The sequence below is a fragment of the Callospermophilus lateralis genome, chromosome 4 (assembly GCF_048772815.1).
Source record: "Callospermophilus lateralis isolate mCalLat2 chromosome 4, mCalLat2.hap1, whole genome shotgun sequence".
NCBI classification, from domain to species: domain Eukaryota; kingdom Metazoa; phylum Chordata; class Mammalia; order Rodentia; family Sciuridae; genus Callospermophilus; species Callospermophilus lateralis.
Genome location: NC_135308.1, coordinates 78,256,463 through 78,275,622, shown reverse-complemented (window position 1 = coordinate 78,275,622; position 19,160 = coordinate 78,256,463). Strand labels below are relative to the sequence as shown.

Genomic DNA, 19,160 nt, shown 5'->3' with positions numbered 1-19,160 from the left:
CTTATTATTTTATAGATCCATCTTAATTATTTGATGTGCACAGTCATAGGACTCTACTTTTGTGAAAATAAAGTAGATTTTTCCTTTTCTTTTCACTAAGTACAACAAAAAGTACTCGAAAAATGTGTATAAAACAAAGGTAAGAAAACCAAAAGTTGATGAGGCTAAAAGCAAGCTGGCTAGGGACTCAGGACTAATAGAAATGACACTTTGGTGAGGTCCTTGATTTTCCTTCATGTTTGAATTATTCAAGTCTTGGACCTGAGGAAGCCAGAAACCCAGAAATATCAATAGACATAAATGGAAAAAACACCTATCCCCAAACCCTTTCTCTCCTTTGCCAAAGGACTAGGAAAGATGTACTCTAACAAAACAAAAGCCTTTCGATAGTAACTACTCTACTGATGATAACACCACAGAAGGAAAAAATTGTGACCCTACCCAGTGTACATCAGTATATCTTCAGCTGCAGTTCTGAGTTTTCACACTCCCCAGGTTATAAGAAGATACTAACCCCTAACTCCTAATGGGTCAGAAATGAGGATTTTTCACTCCCATTGGAGAATAATAAATGTCTTCCCTCTCTAGGAAGACTATGTGTAAGCCACCATTACTTCTCCGACAAGGGATTCCCTTTCAACTCTCCTGCCCAGGCTGGTGCCCAAAGAGGCCTAGTAGGGAGCCAGAATCTACCAATGTCATCCTGTGCTCCTGTGGCATTGGGGGCCAGGTAGGGACAGTGATGTCCCTTCAAGCCAAGATAATATCACCATTAGTCTAACTAGGAGCTCTAAATTCTATACTCACTAAGCAGCAAGAAGTAACTTCTCTTCCCTTGGGTGTCAACAAAGTCTGAATGAAGAACCTGGAAACATTCTCCTTCTCATTCCTGAGAAATGTCAGAAGAAGTCAGTTAGAACAGAGTTAAAACCAGATCAAAATATAATACTCCAATGACCAGATTCCCATTTTTAAACAATCATTCATTAAGAATCAGAAAAATCTTAACCTGAGAAAAGACAATTAATAGATTTAATCACAGCAATGTTAGGAAGATTTTAGAGACATCTGATGTTAGAATTATCTGACAGAGTATAATATAGCAACCAAAAAATTGTTTCAGCAAATAATTTTGAACAATTTTGAAACAAGTGAATAAATTAAAGATATCAGTAAAGAAACAGAAAAGTCTCAGTAAATAAGTAGAAGATATAAAATAAAACTAAAAATTTCAATAATTAATGGATAAACATAACCACACAATGAAGAGAAAACATGAAGACAAAAAAAAGCAATCAATAAATCTGAACAAGAGAGAAAAAAATTTGATCAGTTAGCTGTTTTCAAATTAAAAATTTTTGTGTGAGATCCCTGAGGAGTGTGAAAGCACAAACTGAAAACTGGTACTAATATTTGCAAATGCATTTCAATAGACACTAGTACCTAGAATACTTAAGTTCTAAATATAATAGTAAATCCGCAAACCATTGAATTGCAATTGGGCCAAAGTCAGAAACATTTCACTGCTAAGAACATACAAAAAGCAACTAATCACATGAAAATATGTTCACCATCATTAGCCATTAGGAAAATGCAAAGTGAACCACAATGAGATAGCACTGCACACCTATAAGAATAGCTAAGATGAAGAAATGAGCAAACAAGCAAAAAACCATAGAGACAGCACAAAATGCTGACACAGATATGGAAAAACTATCACTCAGTCATTGTTGATGGAACATTATAGAAGAAAGTTGGGTAATATCTTAATAAAACAAAGGGGGAATGGAGGGGGACGAGGGGGGAAATGGTTTTGGCTCTAAATGGACAACAAAAAGGACTTATGGAGTGCTGAATTTGTTCTGTATTTTTTTAAACTATCTTTATTTTATTTATTTATTTACACATGGTGCTGAGGATCAAACCCAGTGCCTCGCACATGCTAGGCAAGCACTCTACTCCTGAGCTATAACCCCAGCTCTTGTTCTGTATTTTAGTTGTATCTGTATCAATTTCTTTGGTTGTAATATAGTAGTATAGTTTTATAAGATGCTGCAATTACTATAAAAGGGTAAAAGCAAGGGAATTTTCTACAGTTTCATGTAATTGTACAAATATGTCAAAAATAATAATTTTAAAATATTTTGAACTCCCTCTCCAATCCTTAACAAATTCATTTTTTTATTCTTATTTCACTTCATTGCATTGCTATATCAGGAAATATTTTTTTAAATGAGATACTGGGCATCTAGTCTCATTTCTAATTTCACAAGAAAACTTTCTCAATTATTCAATAATAAGAATGGACTGGGATTGTGTCTCAGTGGTAGAGCACTTGCCTGGCATATGTGAGGCACTGGGTTTGATCTTTAGCACCACACAAAAATAAATAAAGTAAAGGCATTGTGTCCATCTACACCTAAAATAAATAAATAAATAAATAAATAAATAAATAAATAATCCATCCTGCATAATCTATAATATATAGATTAAGGAAGTTCATCTTATTCTTAGTGTGTTATGGATTTCCATCATAAATTTATGGCTATATTTACCTTTTCTTACACCTTCTGTAGAAATTGTTTTCCTTTTAATATGTTAATGTAGCAAGTTTTGGTAATTGTCTTTAAAAAAAAATAATGAACCCGTGTTTCTACAATAAACCTAGTTTTCTTGTGGTGTATTTTTTCTATATTTTACAGAGTTCAACATTCCAAAAATTGTTTTTTTTTTTTTAAATTTTCAGTGAAATAGACTGGTCAATTTTCATTTAAGAGCTTTTAAATAATCTATTATTTATAAATAATTTGTAATTTATTATTACTTTTTTAAATGCTCAGTTAATTGTAACATAAAACCATGTGGGGATAGGGGTTTATTGGTTTTGGTGGGTTCTTTTTAAAATTCCTTTCCCAAGTAAAATGTACTTAACTGTGGATTATAGAAAATCAATTGTTTTCATTTCTTCTTGTGTTTGACTTGGAAAAGGCATTTGTTTGGGATGTGCCCATTTTACTTCAGTTGTCAAGTACAATAGCTTAATGTCATTCATGGTATATTATTAAGACATTTCATGTCTGCCTTGACCTCTCCTACTGTATGGGGAGGTCCCTTTTATTGGCTCCATTTTCCTTCCCAAACATCTTGTCTAAGTGAAATCATTCCAATCTGTCAGAAATATTTTAGTACAGATAAACTTCAAATTGGTTGGCTTTAGGAATGGTAAAAGTCCTGAATGTCTCCTACTGAAGGCTTTCTCTCACTAGGTAGGTTAGATGCAAATAGATCCGGAGAAGGTGAGATGAGCAGCTCTGCTCAAACTCGTTATCTATCTGTCAAACAAGGGCCAAATACAAATGGATTCATTTTATAATCCCTTAATTGCCTAGGCCCTGGCTTACCTAAAAATTTTTATGTTACATTTACCATTCTCACACAATATTCTTTGAGAGTAGCCCCTCAAAATATTTTGCACACGTGAGAATCCTGGAATTAATTTGTGGAATGTACTAAGGTAAAGCTAGACATAGTAGGTCATCTTTAGGCCAGTTCTTCTGTATTTTACATTCAAAATAGTGAAATTTTTCTGAGTCCACTTTTCTAAATACATGAACACTTCATTTTACCTTCCTTCTCTCATCTCAGGAAGAGAGATACCAGCTCACACTTTCCAAACTCCTTTTTATGCTACAGAAGATGTTCCACTGAGGAGGTGAGTGAGAAAGTTCAAAGAGTTAGCTTAGAGAGGACAGAAGATTGGAAAGTGTTTTGACCTGGAAATCCCCCACTTACTCACGGTTACCTTTATTCACTTTACGGTAATCAATTTAAAAACATGCACACCTGTGACTTAAAAATGAATCTTACCAATTTGCCTACTTTTTACTAACTTAATAAAAGATTATAATTCCTTTGATTCATAGGAAGATCAAGGGCATTCAGAAACCTAATTTGCCCATTGAAAAAAAATATAAAAAAATGATGAGCAGGTTGTCTCCGGAAATTGTCTCAGATCGGAAGTGTTGTGGTCCCTGTGAACATGTGCCCCTAAGCAGCAGCTGTCTGATAAGGACTGTATATCCTGCCTTCCCTGCACCACTTTGCATTGAGCTCACATTACTTCATTTCCTTTCTGAAACCTTCCTCCGGATTGTTCATATATGGTCAAACATGAAGGGGAGCTGCATTGAATTTAGGTGTCCTAAATGATCTCTTCCAACTTTACCCAGGCACTAACTTCTCTAAGCCTCAGTTTTCTCAACTAATTATGAAATGTCAGTCATAATGGAGACTGTCATTAATATTACCCTATGGATACCACTTAATGTTATAATCTATTACTTATGAAGTAAAACATGTAAAGTCTCTCTGAAAAAAAGAGGAAAGGTAGATAAAACATTGTCATGTATTTTACAAGAACATTAAAGTTTTTTGTGAAAGTTTTTTTCTTTTGTATTTTCTCAATTGGTTCTTTTTTAGTAAGTCTTTTCATGTTACTTTGCTGTAGAGAATTAAATCCATCATGGATAACTACATGGGATGTTTGCTTCTATATTTGAATGAATAAGGGACAACTAAAAAGACCCTCCAGCCCCCAGACCTGTCCCTCACTGAATTCTGACCCTCTATATTTTGCTTTGTCTTATTTCCTGGAATTTCACATTTAGAGATATCTTCCTTTGGTTTAACAAATACAGATTAGTTCCAGGAGCATTTGCTTTATTATACCTAAGAGGATTCTCTTTCAGGTGAAGTGACATGCTTTTACTAATTACAGCAGGACAATAGATGTTGGGCAGGTAAACAAAGACAGACAGAGATGGAGAAGGGAAGAGAGGTTTAATGAAAAATAATTAATTTTGCCACAAAGTTCAGGTTCTTGTGGAGAATCTGGAACAATCTGAGGATCAGGGTTGCTTAGATGGCCCAAAGATACATACATTCTTGGCAATTTGGCTGCTTTTGTTTGTTTGTTTGTTTGCAGTGACTGTTTTCTCCCACAACCCACAACTGCTGATTTCAATAAAATACTTTGGCAGTCCTAATAAAGACAGACAAAAAAAAATGACTTCAGAATGAAGTAAGAGTTTGATTAACATTATAATGTTTAAAGATATTCATTTTCTTACAATGAGATTTCTAGGTATCATTTGTCTATAGCTAATGGCAGTTACATTAAATAAATATATATTATATACATTACACATAACAATTTCATGTGTATATTTGTAACAGACATATACACTCACTCATAAATATATATGCATATTTTATATTCACCAGATTATGATGGAAGAAGCAAGAAACCTTGAGCACATAAGCAAGAATCTTAGTGCTATGAAATCTGTTAGAAGTGGTTTTAGGAGCCTGCAGCTTCCTCTGTCACATTATATTGCATCAACAGTTATGCTGAGTCTCAGTTATCATTGCTTAGTGCCTTAGTCAATGAGACACTTTCTCTTCCACAACCTGTATCAAACTCCCACTCCCTTAAATTATCATCAAATACCTAAATATAGCAAACACTGTGCTAGAATATGAATTTTTTAATTCATAAAAACTTTATCAATTAACTGCTAATATTTTCAGTTTTTATACATAAGCAGGCTAAAGCTCAGTGGAGTTATATAGATTTTTCTAAATCTAAACTGTTAATTATTGAGTTAATAGTCATATCGTTTCATGTATCTCTGAACAATACTTGAGTTCCTTCTACATTGGAACCTATATAAGGTTCATTGTTAGATAAGGTAGGCATGTGCCTGGTCTTAAACACCTTGCTTTCTAGTTGTGCAAATAAAAATAATAACAATGATTTTTAAAGTTTATATAAATAGATGAGCTACAAAGTTTCAGATTGTGGTGTCTCTCAACTAAAAGACAGAGTGAAGTAATAAATAGAGGCTAATGGGAGGTAATTTATGTAGGTGGTCAGAGAAGGTCTTATTGAGGGGCGATATGTGGGGTTAGATGTAAATATGAAGAAATAGCCATGAAAAAATCTGAGAATGGGAATAATGAGAGTAAACACACTTGCCATAAAATGAAAATAAGTTTATTTAAGGAATAAAAATGTTCAGTTCTTGGTAGAGAACATGAAGGGAAATGATAGGAATGATTATCTGCCTGGAAAACCTATTTTTTAAACATAATGTTAACCTAACTAACTGTTCTAGAAGATTCAAATGTCAAGGTTAGTTAGTATCCAGGTAGGGAAATAATATTTTGAACTTTATTATATAAAATGCCAAAAGGGAGAAAGGTATATTAAGTAATATAAGTTCCATGTTAGTCCAACCAGTTGTTGAAAAGTTCTTCTTTGCATATGAAAAAGATACATGACAAAGGTTATCAGTTGTATGTAAGAATATTTTCTTTCTGACTCTTTAGAACCCACAGACTAGGAATAGTTCAAGTAATGTCACAGATTTATAACAGTGATGTTATATTTTGCATTGTTCACAAGAGTGTGTTAAATTAGTGAAATTATTGACAGAGTGTATATATTAATCCAAATCTTCAAACTTTACAAAGATAAATAAACATTTACAAGAAGTTTATCTAGACATGGTAGTGTACACCTCTAATACTAGTGACTGTGGAGGTTGAAGTAGGAGAATTGCCAAATTCCAGGGTTCAATCTCCAGTACCTAAATAAATAAATAAATAAAAGATAGAAGTTGCTTTAACCCAAAGAAATTAGCAAAGACATTTGAAATAGTCCCTGCTATTCCTCTAAGTATCGATTTTAGCTTCTCCTTTGTCATACAAAAATATTCTCATACTCCTTTGCTGTCCAATGGAAGTATAAAGCCATGTACTTCTCAACTATACAACACTGCAAACCTCCTTGAGTAGCACCTTGTATTTTGGAACTTTTAGAGTTTTGAGCATATTTTTTCATTAATTGTATTCATTCACCCATTCATTTAGTGGGCATGTGTTGAACATGTAGTAGAGTCCAATCACTATAACAGACGTTAGAGTCACTGAAGGGAGAAGTCAAAGTCCTTGCCCTCAAGAAGCTTACAGTCTAGTAACGAAAGTAAATGATGAGCAATGAGATGATATTAGTTATGACAATGATATAGAGAGAGCAAAGGTGTGGGAGGTATAGAGTGTGATGTTATATTTTTTGAGAGCACAAGTAAAGGAGTCTCTGGGCAGATGACACTGGATCAGCTGGTGAATTAAGCTAAAGGGAAAGCAAAACGTTCAGGCAAATGAAGGAAGAGCTCTTCATAGAACACATGTTCAAAGAACCTGCAATAGTAGCATGTTTGAGGCTTGTGTGGAACAGCAAGGAGGTTACTATTGAGGAGGATAGTGACTAGGAGGGGAGGTAGCCAGGGGCTGAACCATATATAATCCCTTCCCAACTATAAGAAGGCCTTCAGATATCATGGCACCTTTAACAGGAAGCCTTTGGGGGTAGAGGGAGTAGGAATTGAACTTCTCACTAAAATGGTATGACTTATTTAAAATACATCCAGTTGCTACATGGGAAAGGTCCTAGGAAAATAAAGCAGAGGCAAAGAGAGATTTGGGGAACACCATGTTCCTCTGTGTGACTTACATGGACAAATACACCTGATGACCCAACTAACTTCTATAGATGATCATTTCCAATCCACCTAAGCATACCATTATCACAATGCCTTTACTCTGTAAATAGAATGACTTCTCTAAAATAAGTGATTTTAATGACAAAGTTTGGGCACCAAAATTAACCAAAGTGGTATTTTGATTCCCTCATCTTCAAGTCATGGTACCTTGACATTCCGCATTCATTTTGTGTTGACCTTAATACTTATCTGAATGAGATCATTATCATAACAGTATATTTTCTTTTTTTTATAACAGTATATTTTCATAGTAATCATCCCCAAAAGGTCTGAAGCTTCAGAGAGATCTGAGCAGAATAACCAAAAAGCTCAGGGAAAAATAGAAAAAAAGATATTAGTTAGGTGAAAAAAAGGCAGTCTAAGTGACAGTGAAATTTAAAAAAATAGCAGAGATGATGAAACAGACAATTTAAGATAAACAATTTTAGAACACGGCAAGGAAGTTCCAGACCACAAGCTTTCTATTTCCTGTATTAAGGCAACTACTTAGCTAAATGACACCTTAAAGGAACTAGTCCCCAGGGAAGAAGGGAGTGACATACTTCCGAAAGCCAATACACAGCTTCCTAAAATGTTTCCAAGCTGAAGTGAGATTCATGAGAACGAAGATTTTAAAATTCTTATAAAGCAATAAATCATCTAGCCCCCAACAGCATCAGGTACATAGTGTATGTTTAATAAATACTAGTTGTTAAATGTATGAATGAATGAATGAATGAATGAATGAATGAATGGGATTCCAAGAAACATTACACTCTCCTCCAAATTATTTCCATATCAACTAGGAAGCTCTAACCCTTAATTCTTTACTTAGATTATGCTATCTTCTACATTATCTGAGTTTTCTAAAACTTTAAGGAAGGATGTTTCTGATTCTGGGAAAATCCCACTTGTCTCTTCACGATGCACCTACAGTTGTGAGAAAGCACATTTCAGACAGCAGGGAAAACCCACACCTCACCACAACAACACACAGTGAACTGTCTGGTCCACTGGAGCGTAAATTAAAGAGAAATGGCAGAGTTAAACAAGTAGGAGGTAAGAGGAAGGGGGTGGAGTCACCCTAAAGGAACATAAATGCTGAGAAGCCTCAGAGACTCAGATGCTGAACATAAGCTCCAGGAAGAACTCCCAGTAGGTTGACTTGACTTGAGATCCACCAGGGAACCTTGAGAATAAGGATGAATTCTGAAGATTGTTCCATAACAGAGAAGAGCTCTCTGAATCTGGAGAAAGGACCAAAAAGTAAGTCACCCCTGATTCTTACATTCCAGTAGTATTTCTATAAATGACATACAGTGGTACTGAGGCAAGAAAATAGGGCACTTTTAAAGAGTTTGGTTGGGTTCCATTTCAGTCAGCAGAAACTGGGAAGAGAGAAATTCCTCTTGTGAGAAGATAGAATACCTGCTAAAGTGGAAGCTACAAGGTGACTCTCAGAAGAAATTTAAAGATCTTTTCCTTTAAATCAACTTTATAGCATCTCAATTTTTATATTGAAATAAAAAATTCCCAGTCCTAGCCTAGTTACTCTCCATTATTTTTCCATGTCCACCTGTGCCTATTCCAGGAAGTTTTACCTCTCCCTGTGAAAAATTCTGTTTTTCACAGACCATAACATTCTTGATTGTTTACCTTTAGACCTTTGCTTTCTGTGAGCATCATCCTGTTCATGCTGTGTTCTCAGGACAGTATCTTTTAATTGCTAAATATGTACAAGTTTCCAGTCTGAGAAAACAGCTATATGAGAGTCTAAACATTTACAGTGCTCAATGGCATTTATTAAGAGAATAAAAAAAAAATCTCAAAAATACAATCTTCTGTTTTGATGTTCCTTTGGGGACTGTTTCCCTCAGTTTCACCCTCCAATTTCATTTTTATAATCACTGACTTCAACTTCTAGATGAGCAGACAAATTTTCTTTTTTTCTTTTCATCAAAGTGCAATTATCTTGTAATTTTCTCCTTTCTTCTATTTTATTCACATATCTATTCTATTTCCTAGTAACATAATTTTCCATTATTTTTCTGTCTTGTTTCTGTAAGACTTTCCTGATATTTTTTCATTTATTCCTTTTACTTCCTAATAAGTAGTAAGCTAAAGCACTATTAGTATTTTGAGTTAAGTTGTAAGCAAGAGCTGTCCAGTTAATAAAGGAATGTGTTAGAAACAGCACAGCCAAAACAATCTCTGAGGAAGAAATCATTTTCTCAGTGTATATCTACTAGATTGGTTTACTCTAGAAAAATATTACTTATTTTTGATTAACTTATTATTTGTTTTAAGAACATGAAGTCAAGTGTGACTAAAAAGTGTAAGACATGTAAATTTTTAAGTAACCAGGTGAACCACGACTTTACAGCCCAGTCAAGCTGCTAAAAAGTAAAATGATTTTTGAAAAGATATTAATAAATGTATTCAATAAAAAGAGCATAATGGAAAGAAGGACCCGATACAGAAATTATTAACTTTACCTGAGATCATACAGATTTATTGTTGAATGTTTAATCTGTGTTTCCATCATAATTATTTTAGTAGTATGAACAATTGCTGGCCATCGCTCTTGAGCAAGTTATCGACTTAATAAATGGGTGGGTCTGTTTTCACCTTCTCCATTAATGGAGAAAATCTATAATCACAGCAAAAGGGTGCTGTTGGGGGTATGTTTTGTCACCTAGGTGATAGAGCAAATGTGGTTAGCCATACCCCTTACTAATGTAAATAAAGTACAGATCTGGGCCAACTGGCTGAGCTGGCTCTCATGTTCAACAGCTGTGTGGATGTGTTAGGGCTTGCTGAGGAGTCAGAGGTATTGCTGCGTTGAATTCAAGCAGAATGATTGAGTCTCACGTGGTGGAAAGTGAAACTAGACAGATGTTGCCTGACCTACCAAAGGCTGTCTCTAATGATAATTGTATACAAGTGTAAAACAGGAGGAATTTCTTTGGGAAACTGAGAGAAATAGAACTAGACAGGAATAAAATAAAGGTTTCTCTTGCAAAATCTGAATGCAGACATACATTGGGAAAAAGAAACCCTAGAATAAGCAAAAGTTGATGTTGACACTAGCTATTCAGAGGAGTAAGAGGCTGGATCATACACTAGAGGTTTATTTGATTTTTTAAGAAACCGTTTCCAATTTACTCTCCTACCAACAATGTATGAAAATTTCAATTGTTCCACATCTGCACTAACTTCATCAAAAATATTCCTCAGGTGTTTAAAATTTTATATCATTCTAGCTTTGTGATTTTTTATTTCATTACATTATCCATTCCAATTCCATTCATATCGTCTCTCTTAAAGACATCTGTGTCTTAACTATAGGAAATTTGACATTTTTATGAAACATCTCTTAAACAGTAACTGTCAAGAGGGTAAGGGATTATCTCATGATTTTTTTTGTATGCCCTCTAGGGCAATTGGATGCTTAATAAATACTGTATTATAATTAAAACAAGAAAATGATAATGTGGTTAAAATTCTTATAGGTACAAAGTACATCCATTGTGTATATTAAATTCATATATGAGTATGTGCAAATATTGGGTGATATTTTATAACCTCAGAACTATGACTGAAATGTTTTATTTTTACCTAATAAGAAATTTTCCAAGTTCACACAAAATTTTGGAAAAATTAGTTTTTCCTTTTCACAAAATGTGTTACCTATCTACCTTTCTCTTCCTCTCTGTTTCTCTCTCTCTCTCTCTCTCTCTCTCTCTCTCTCTCTTTCTTTCTTTCTTTCATTTACATACCACAAAAGATTGCCCCATCTTAAGGTCTGCCTGAATTCATCAAAAACTTTCTTCCTTTCAGGAAATGCCATCAGCCTCCATTATGAAACACATCATGAAGGGTCTCTTCAAGTTCCTATTCCATGTGCTGTAATGAATGTGGTCTTCATCACCATTTTAATCATAGCTCTCGTCGCCTTATCAGGTGGGTCTTCACTTCATGAGTTCTTGCAAAGTCTCCTAGCTGTAAGCATTGATGCCCAGCTGAAATCAATAGGTATTAGCTCAGTCTAGTTAATCAGAAATTCTGTTCAATTTAGGATAATCTCATGTACCATACATGGCCAAATTTCTAATCAGTACAAAATATAATTCCATGTTCTTTGAATGATTACTACATTGCTCTTATGAGTATTAAGTGTTTACGATTTATATATCACTATAGGAGAAAAGCACAGTTGAGCAGACTTTTACATCTAGAAGAAAAGAAGCTAATATGAATTCTAAATGAAGAGACATTTAGCTAGAAAAAAAATGTGTATTTTCCATTCATCATTGGCAGGAAAAAAAATAATATCTAAAGCACAGATTAATAAAAATTGGCCAGTCATTTATTTTTGTCTCTTATCCTAAAGCCACAGAATGGTAGTTCTGAGTTATTAAGACTATAGCTAGAAATTCTCAGTCAGAAGTGACATGACACTGAATACATACTATTTTATTATGTATACCAATATACACCTGTGTCTTAACTATAGGAAATTTTACATTTTTATGAAACATCTCTAGCCATTGATCTTTCTTTACTTTGATTTATTTACCTGACAATTACTCTCTACTTCATCTCCCAATTTAGTATTGTACCTCTTGTATCTTCAAATTCCTACATCTCCACCTCATTTAAACTTACAACATTACTTGGAATTTACAATGTATATTACACTTTCTAGTTCAAAGACTACTTCCAGGATTTTTTTCTATCTTCCCTGCCACTGTCTGAGTGACCAAAGAGATACCCCTTATGCTCATACCTCATCTGATGATGAATAGACACAAAGAATAGTTAGATAAGTGAGCAACTGCTTTCTTCTTCCTTCTCTCTTTCCTGGTTCTCACTCTCTATCATACCTAAATTAAGTTTACATGCTGAATCTATTTGATTTCTTTTGTTACTAAAAAAAAAAAAACAAAACATTTTCCTTTTCACAGTGGGCCAATATAATTGTCCAGGGCAATATAAGTTCCCAGTGCCTTCAGACACCCATGATTCTTCATGCTCAGAAGAGTGGGTTGTGTACCAGAGGAAATGCTACTTTATTTCCACCACAACAAAGAGCTGGATTTTAGCAAAAAACTCTTGTTCCAAAGATGGTGCTACTCTTGCTGTCATTGAATCTGAAAAGGACATGGTAAGATTCAAAAATAACTTCACAAAATGATGTTATTTTGTTTTAAATAGGCAATCTGTGGTTTCTTTCTGAGTGAAAACTTTGTATCTATTGCACATTTAGGAAAATTGTCACAGAAGTGATATGATCGCTCTGAGTTCAAAATGAGGGTTCAATATGGACTTTGAAAAGTGATTTTTGACTGCTTAGCTTCAAAGGCCAGAAGTCCAAATAAGCTTCTCCTATACAAAAATAATAAATGATCAGCCTTAGTCATTATGCTTCAAATTAAAGCTTTTAAAAATCAGATCTAATAAATACATGTTTCCTCAGTCAGTGGTTTAACATAACAACTCCTTTATGTTTTAAGAACTTCCTGAAACGATATGTGGGAGGGTCTGAACACTGGATTGGGCTGAACAATGAAGATGGTCAGAAATGGAAATGGTCAGATGGCAGAGTTCACAACTGGTAAGTCAAGAAGTTTCTTTATTGTTCCCAGGCTGGCACCACAGGAAAAATGCTTTCCCTTTCTTCTTTCATTTAACCTTTAATTTTTTTTTCTTTTCTTCTTGCAAATCCCAGTTGGCTATGAAGGTTGAGATACTCATGGGTAGAGCTCTTAAAATTTTCTTTTATACGCTTATATCCAATGGACTCCTTTCAAGACAGTCTTTGTTATATTTTTATCAACTTAGGATTCTGACAATAAATTCTTATAGTAATTTTTCCTCAGTAAACTCTAGTATGAATGATCGAAATTAGCTTGTTTGGAAATATTCTAAGGAGATGACTGATGAGATAGTTCCTGGAAAAAAATTTCTTCTTTCTCTTTCCTAGTTTTCATATCTGCGTGGATAAAGAACAACATAATCAATGCCTAATTATGAATTTCTATGAACCTGAAGAAACTTGCCAGAGAATTTAAGATACTTATTCTGTTTTTGAGAGACATTTTATAAGTTTGGTGTTGATTTCTGCTTTCTCAAAATTCAGAATGGAATAAATTTCTCACTATTAATAAGTTTAGGATAATTACAGATACAGCATCAAGATCAAAATTCAGATCTATAGTAAAGGGATCCTTAATATGTGTCCTTACAGTCTCATATCTACAGATGGGCTGCAAGATCCATAAACACCCTAAATATGTATTCACAAGTATGCATGACTTTTGAATGCATGTAATTTCTGAAGTATTTCTTGAAGAATCAATGAACTCAAAATGACCTAGAATCACCCCTTTGTTGACATGCCTACCAAACAAATGGAGCACTTTACTCTTAACTCTGTATCTTTTCTCTGCATGCTATTCCTTCATTTTTTTGTCTATTGTCCCACAGATTAGACTATGATAACTTGACTGGCAGATTTGTCTCATAATTTCTCCTAAAGAAAAAATAGTAGAGGTGACCATTAAGTTTATTCTCATGTAACTGAATGGAAATGAAGAATTGAAAATAATTTTGAGTGTCTTCATTGTTTGACAGGTTCAACCTGACGGGGTCTGAGAAGTGTGCATTTCTGAACAGCACAGATATCAGCAGTGCAGAATGTGAGAGGAATTTACCCTGGGTCTGCAGCAAACCCTTCAGATAATGAGCAAGCATATTCACTCAAGCCATTGTTGCTGGAACTAAAGGAAAGTTGTGTCAAATGATGCTACTTTGTGTCAGAAATGTCCACAAAGACATGGTGAACAAACTTATAAATCTGTCTTTGGAACAAAACGGAGAGAAATTCCAGGAAAAAATCTGCATTATGGACTCCTTCTTCTGTGAGCTGAAAATATTGCAGGTTGATTGACAGTCATGTCCCAAGAATAAGGAGAATGACTATTAAACTTTTCAAATGCACTTTATGTACTCAAGTCCAGAAGTAACAATAGGTTCGGAATTATTATTTATTGTTGAATGACTATGAACAATGAGTGTCCTTCCTGCATTTGTGCTGCTTGAAAAAGCTGATGATGGAGGCAAAAAGTGAATGTAAACAAAGGGAATTTTAACTAGGAATGGATATTTGGTATAAATGAATTTCTTAAACTTAGCATTTATAAGTGAACATGTTTATGAAACTAAACTGTATAATATTTTCCTCTACTTGGAGGCCTTTGCCAGGTTACTTTGTCATATTTATCCCCAAAAGAATAGCATTTGTCTTTCTTTTTTTTAACTTTCTCAGTTGTAGACAGGTCTTTGTCAATGGTATGAATTTCTTTGCCTTTAAAATCATCCACATAGTGTTTTTTGAAGAAATGACAAAAGCAAAAACTATGAAGAATATTTGAAAAACAGACAAAAATGTTGAAAAATGTGCAATATATGGAGTGGCAAATCTCTATCAGTAAATACTCTGTATTGTTCAAACTTGGAATAATACTAGTCTCTTCTGGTAATAAGGTTGTGCCTTTCCTAATCAGCTTTGTCATGTGCACTACTTCATGTGAAGCATTTTCTGTGCAATGAAGTATGTTTGTTTGTTTGTGTTTTGTGTTCAGCACAATTATAAGCTCATTTGTTGTATGTGAAAATAAAAATAGAATCAACACCATGGGTTCCAAGAAGTGTTCAAACTACATTAAACATCATATGCCATATTAGAAAGCAGAAAACAGAATACTATGATTTTCCAAAATTCCTGTTTATAGTAAAGACTTACTTAGTTTTATAATATCATTAATACCTTTGAAGTTATTTTTATACCCATGTTTTCTAAAGGACTGTATCCATTTTTCTTTGTATTGCAGATGCTTGGTAACATTTGGTCCTCATAAACAATGGCTTAAAATATCTTATTCAATTCTGAGGTGCTATATATATTAATTATTTACACCAAATAATTAATTAAACAGAAATGGGATACTGTATGATATCCATGAGTATTTCAATCAGGAACAAATTGAATTACTTTCCTAATTGTTTTTCAAACGTATTTTTCAATATTTTTTTCTGAACATTGGACATATATGATATTCATGGTATCTTTAACCTGTTGTCACCACCAATGGCATATAGAAAAGAAATATGAATTTAAAATACTTCTTAGTAAAAAAAAAAGATAAATTTCTTGACCTTTGAGCTCCTCTTGTACAATGAAATGTCCCCTTAATGCTAATAGTCTATCATTAATGACGGCATTCTACTCCTGAGTCATGCGAGAAGCTGGTATCCTATAAAATGTGTGTTATAAAATGTGCAATTGGAAAGTGTTGCTGGTAAAAGCCAGAGGGTAGGAGGCAGGTAGCCTGAGTTTCATTACTGTCACCCACTGGCTACTGTGTGAAATATGCAGGTGAAGTGTTCTTTTCAGAGGAAGAACTTGAAATTATGTTGAAAACCAAAACAAAACACAGATAACTGGCACATATAATAACATATAGTAATTTTTGGCACATATCTTACTAAGATGAGTCTAGGTTACAGATTTAACATTTTGAATATTATTGAAAATTTTGATTACCTCAGCAAATTAGCTATTGTTATTAGAATTAGCTAGAAATTTACTTAAAATTAGTTAGAAACTAAATTACTTAGTACATGAAAATTAACTTAAAACCTGGTTCATAGCAAACCCTAGACATGTTTTAAATATTAAGAACTGATGGAGAGTGGATCCAAGATGGCGGAATAGAGGAGACACCGTTTCTGGCTGCTGTGTGCATGAATCCGAGAAAGCAGTCAGGCGGCTTCTCCACAGGGTCTCACCTAGATGGAATACAACATCTCAGAGCATTTGACAAAACCCCATACAACAGATTTTCACAGAATATTCCAGAGCTGTGAACACCAAAGCAGAACTCAGAGCCTCTGTGTTCTGGTAAGACTCCAGAATCTGGTCCCAAAGCCCCGCAGTTGGAGGACATGTGTGACTCTCAAGAGGCAGAGCAGAAGAACCAAATCAGCACCTCTGCAAAGCGGCAGAACTCCAGACTACACTCCACTCCCCGCATTCTAGCCACAAAACAAGGACATCCCAGCTCCCCCACACCTCACCAGACACCCCAATGTGGGAAACAGACGGACTCCATCTTGGAAAACCTTTCTTCCTAGTTTTTGGTGGGCATGGCTATCAGCACGAATCTGTGACTGAACAGGTACCTGGTTTCCAACTTCCCCTCACCCCAGTTGTGATAACTCTGGCACAGTGACTACCCAGCACAAAAACAGCTCTCAGTTGAAAAGGAGCCCAGTGCGAACAGAGTGCTGCCCACCTGGTTTCAACCAGAGAATGGAGGGCGGGAGGTCCCACAGTTAAGACCTGATAAGCAAGAGAGGGGAAGGGGCTAAAAACTGGGAGCAACTCAGAGAGACCAAGATTAGGGAAGCTCCAGACAGGAGAGGGAGACGATAACAGGGGGCTCAAGTCTTCTCACACTGGTTACCTACACCACCGTGAGGGCAGACTCAAGCTTGGAATAGACAACTCCACCTACTGGAAGAGAAAAGAAGGAAATGAAATTCTAAGAGTTTTTTTTTTTTTTTTCTTCTAGTTTATCCTTTTAATTTCTCCTCTACCCTTCCTCCTCTGGCCCTCACAACCCCAACATATGTGAAACCAAGAACTTTGCATGAAATAGAACTTTAAGAACTGAGTAACCAGAATAGTATAATATAGAGGAATTGGATAAACACCTCTTTTTTTTCTTCCTTTCACTCTCTCTCTTTTCTCTTTCTTTTCTTTTTCTTCCTCCCTCTCTTCCTCTTTCAACCTCCTAATTTTACTAGTTTTACTTCATGTAGTTTTCTAAATACATATATGTGTTTGTTTTTATGTACCCTACTGTTCTCACACGTCCTTTTCTACCCGAAATTACCTCTGTATATTCCCCTGCTACTAACTCTCTTCATTAGAGTTCTCCTCCAAATTTCCTAAGTTATATTAACCCCATACCCTCACATCTTTCTCCATTACCATAATGTCCTATGCCTGACCCCCAGATCTCTATCCACCACCAGAAGCTGTACACGTTTTATGAAACTACTGATTATATTTTAAATAATAATTGAATCCAACATTTCTGGACATTAAGACTAACTATAAATGTCTTAATAACAATAATTCGTTCATAGGTGATGTATTGTTCATTTTGGAAACTGTTAACATTTTCTTTCCCCACAAAGGAGGGATCTTGGAACTATACAAGAGTACTATAAATCTACAGGGTAAAAAACAATAACACAGCAGTCCCACAGAGCTGAAAAGAAAGAAATGCAAGCAACATGAAAAGACAAGGGAAGAAAGTACCACAAACAATTCAAGACAACACATTATTAGAAGAATTAAAAGCTACAGCAGACAAAATGACAGATAAAGTTTTCAGGATATACATGAATAAAATGTTTTGGAATATCAAAGAAGACAATAGACAACAAATACAGGCAGTGAAAGATCACTTTGAAAATGAGCTACATAAAGAAGTCCGAGAAGCAAAAGATTACCTCTACAGGAAGATAGAGGTTATACAAAACAAACAAACAAACAAACAAAAAACCCAAAGAGAAATCCTTGAAATGAAAGAAATAATAAACCAAATTGAAAACTCAAATGAGAGCATCACCAGCAGAGTAGACCACTTAGAAAACAGGACATCAGACAATGAAGATAAAGTATATCATGTTGAAAAGAACATAAACAGCACAGCAATAATGGTAAGAAACCACAAGCAGAACATCCAAGAAACATGGGATAGCATAAAAAGACCAAATTTTAGAGTTATTGGGATAGAGAAAGGCATAGAGGTCCAAATCAAAGAAATGAGCAATCTGTTCAATGAAATAATATCATAAAACTTTCCAGACATGAAGAATGAAACGGAAATTCAATTTCAAGAAGCCTCCAGGACGCTGAATGTGAAAAATCACAACAGATCCACACCAAGGCACATTATAATAAAAAGGCCCAACATACAGAATAAGAAGAGAATTTTAAAAGCCACAAGAGAAAGGAATCAGATTACATATAGGGGTAAACCAATTAGGATAATGGCAGATTTTTCAATACAGACCCTGAAAGCTAAAAGATCCTGGAACAACATATTTCAAACTAAGAAAGATAATATGTGCCAACCAAGAATCTTGTATCCAGCAAAATTAAGCTTCAGAGTTGAAGATGAAATAAAAACCTTCCACGATAAACAAAAGTTAAAAGAAATGATAGCTAGAAAACTGGCACTAAAAAACATCATTCACAAGATATTTCATGAAGAGGAAATAAAAACAACAATGAAAACAAGCAGAGGGAGGTAGTACACTAAAAGAAAAACTAATTCAAGAGGAAAAGCAAGTCGAGTTAAATAACAAAAATAAACAAATATGGCTAGAAATACAAACCATGTCTCAATAGTAACCCTAAATGTTCAAGGCTTAAACTCACCAATCAAAAGACATAGGATAGCAGATTGGATTTAG

General features: G+C 34.6%; 1 protein-coding gene across 1 annotated transcript; it reads left to right on the top strand.

Moving 5' to 3' along the window:
• The first annotated feature begins 8,759 nt into the window (after window positions 1–8,759).
• On the top strand, window positions 8,760–15,060 carry LOC143396698 (early activation antigen CD69). Its single transcript, XM_076852641.1, has 5 exons — window positions 8,760–8,870; window positions 11,445–11,567; window positions 12,572–12,771; window positions 13,121–13,221; window positions 14,241–15,060. Exons 1-5 carry the CDS (start codon window positions 8,807–8,809, stop codon window positions 14,347–14,349), a joined length of 597 nt encoding a protein of 198 aa, XP_076708756.1. The 5' UTR covers window positions 8,760–8,806; the 3' UTR covers window positions 14,350–15,060.
• Window positions 15,061–19,160: the final 4,100 nt, after the last annotated feature.